The following is a 2,350-nucleotide window of genomic DNA, read 5'->3' as shown; positions in this document are numbered from 1 at the left end:
AGTTTGATCATTACCCACTCATCCATAACTAAATTCTTTTTTCTTTTTATTATTTTAATTATCAATTTATTCTTTATTTTTAAATGAATAAGTACCCCTGTTTTTAATGTTTAGTTAAACACTTTTTTGGGGGTGCATGAACCTCGACGCCAGATTGATGCATATTGGATGAAGTTAATTGAGGGGAAGTGTGACAGTGGGAGGGGTTGCCATCCAGCAGCTCATTCACTGCATGCGCCCTGGACAGGTTAAATACCCCTCCCCTGACGCGCACTCGGCACTCTCGAATAAACCCTCAGAGACGAGCGCACCCAACGGGTCTGTTCGGTGAAACTCATGTTTCTAGAGGGAGAACGGATTATGAACGCGTTCGGGCAGCAGCCGTCGAGCCAGCAGACCAGTCCTCTCCAACACCACAGCGCGCAGGACATCCTGGACATGACCGTGTACTGCGACACCAACTTCAGCATGTACCAACAGAACCTCCACCATCACCACCACCACGCGCAGAGGCCACCCGCGCATCCTTCCAGCTACGGACTCGGTGAATACACCTCAGCCACAGCCAACCCGTACCTGTGGATGAACAGCCCGGGTATCGCCTCATCCCCCTATCTCTCAGGCCCGAACGGAGGCTCTTACATTCAGCCAGGATTTGGGACGAACCAGCGGCAGTTTCTTCCTCCTCCCACCGGTTTCGGAAGCGCGGATCTCGGTTGGCTGTCCATTTCAAGTCAGCAAGAACTTTTCAAGATGGTTAGACCGCCTTACTCATATTCAGCACTGATTGCGATGGCTATTCAGAACGCGCAGGATAAGAAACTGACGCTCAGTCAGATTTATCAGTATGTGGCGGACAACTTTCCCTTTTATAAGAAAAGCAAAGCCGGATGGCAGAACTCCATAAGACACAATCTGTCCTTGAACGATTGCTTCAAGAAAGTCGCTCGGGATGAGGACGACCCTGGTAAGTTTGAAGCTCTTTTTTCAAAAATTCGAATTAGTTTGGCGTGCATAATTACGCGCTAGAATTTTCATTGCAAAACTAACATGTTTTCCCGTTTATTTTTTTAAGGGAAAGGAAATTACTGGACTTTGGACCCCAACTGCGAGAAAATGTTCGATAACGGCAACTTCAGAAGAAAGAGGAAGAGAAGAGCTGACGGAAACCCCAGTAGCCTGTCGGTGAAATCCGAGGACGCGCTCAAATTGGCGGACACGGCGAGTCTGATGAGCGCGTCCCCGCAGAGCCTCCAGAACTCTCCGACCTCAAGCGAACCCAAATCATCCCCCTCACCGTCTGCAGAGCACAGCCCGTGTTTTAACAACTTTATCGGTAACATGAACTCGATAATGCCTGGAAACGGCAACGGGATCAGAAGCAGAGACGTCAGTTCTGGACACCTGGGGGATTTTACGCACGGCATGTCTGGACATGAAATTGCCCCTCCATCAGAACCAGGCCATCTCAACACCAACAGACTGAACTACTACTCAGCGTCCCATAACAACAGTGGCTTGATCAACTCGCTCTCCAACCATTTCACTGTCAATAACCTCATATACAACCGGGATGGAACAGAAGTTTAGAGTTTGTGAACTTCTAATGTGCTCTGTGAGTACATGGACAAAATGTCTATATTCATTTCTATACAAGCTCACCTCAGTCGCAGAGTTCATTTTTATTCAGACTCTGTTTTGGGATGCATCAGCAAGTGGGTTTGCATCATTTACATTTACTCTGCAATGAATTAATGGTAACCTTGCACCAAACTGTGATACTTAAGTCCACACATGTCTATTTCCTAGGCCACCATAACAAGTGCCTTCAGTTTTTTGTAGAACAAATGTAGATATATTTTATTTAAATGGAATGTTTTGGATTTGTAAATAAACGTGCATATATCTGAAATGTCTGTATCACCGATTTCTGTTTATTTGCTGATTATATGCATGATGATTTCCCATTATCTGCTCAATGGCACAACAAACACAAACACCTAGTGCATCTCAGTGTGTTCCCACGCGATCAGCGGGTGGCCACAGAGATGCACATAACTGTAACAGCAATTAAAACATGTTTGCATGTTTATGTAGTTTGTTTACAGTAGCTCGCAATTATATATAGTTTGTTTGTGGATGGCTGCAATCAAACAGTCAGTTTACTGACAACTTTTAATTAGCTTTTGCACTAAAGTACAGTTTAGTTTTGAACAGTAGCATTGAAAGATCAGATTACACTTGATATTTTTAGTGCAAATGTGTTGATGTGTTCTTTCTGAAAGCCTAAATTTCAAGGCAATTTAACCAGCGCCCATCTTTTTCCCATAACAGCTCAACCCCAGCAAAC

The 2,350-nt window shown here is 44.8% G+C and overlaps 1 protein-coding gene across 1 annotated transcript; it reads left to right on the top strand.

Annotated features, from left to right (window-relative positions):
- Window positions 1-230: 230 nt before the first annotated feature.
- Window positions 231-1,912, top strand: LOC109094398 (forkhead box protein I1c-like). The gene is made up of 2 exons (XM_042735994.1): window positions 231-967; window positions 1,076-1,912. Exons 1-2 carry the CDS (start codon window positions 337-339, stop codon window positions 1,588-1,590), a joined length of 1,146 nt encoding a protein of 381 aa, XP_042591928.1. The 5' UTR covers window positions 231-336; the 3' UTR covers window positions 1,591-1,912.
- The last annotated feature ends 438 nt before the right edge of the window (window positions 1,913-2,350 follow it).

The sequence above is a fragment of the Cyprinus carpio genome, chromosome B12, assembly GCF_018340385.1.
Source record: "Cyprinus carpio isolate SPL01 chromosome B12, ASM1834038v1, whole genome shotgun sequence".
Lineage (NCBI taxonomy): Eukaryota > Metazoa > Chordata > Actinopteri > Cypriniformes > Cyprinidae > Cyprinus > Cyprinus carpio.
Note: the sequence above shows the minus strand (reverse complement) of the source record. Positions and strands in the feature narration are given on the sequence as shown.

What these genes read in the sequence shown, in the direction of transcription:
- LOC109094398 (XM_042735994.1), top strand. Translation starts at nt 337, where the DNA reads ATGTTTCTAGAGGGAGAACGGATTATGAACGCGTTCGGGCAGCAGCCG. An exon ending in TCGGGATGAGGACGACCCTG is followed by an intron (nt 968 to 1,075) that starts GTAAGTTTGAAG and finishes TATTTTTTTAAG; the next exon opens with GGAAAGGAAATTACTGGACT.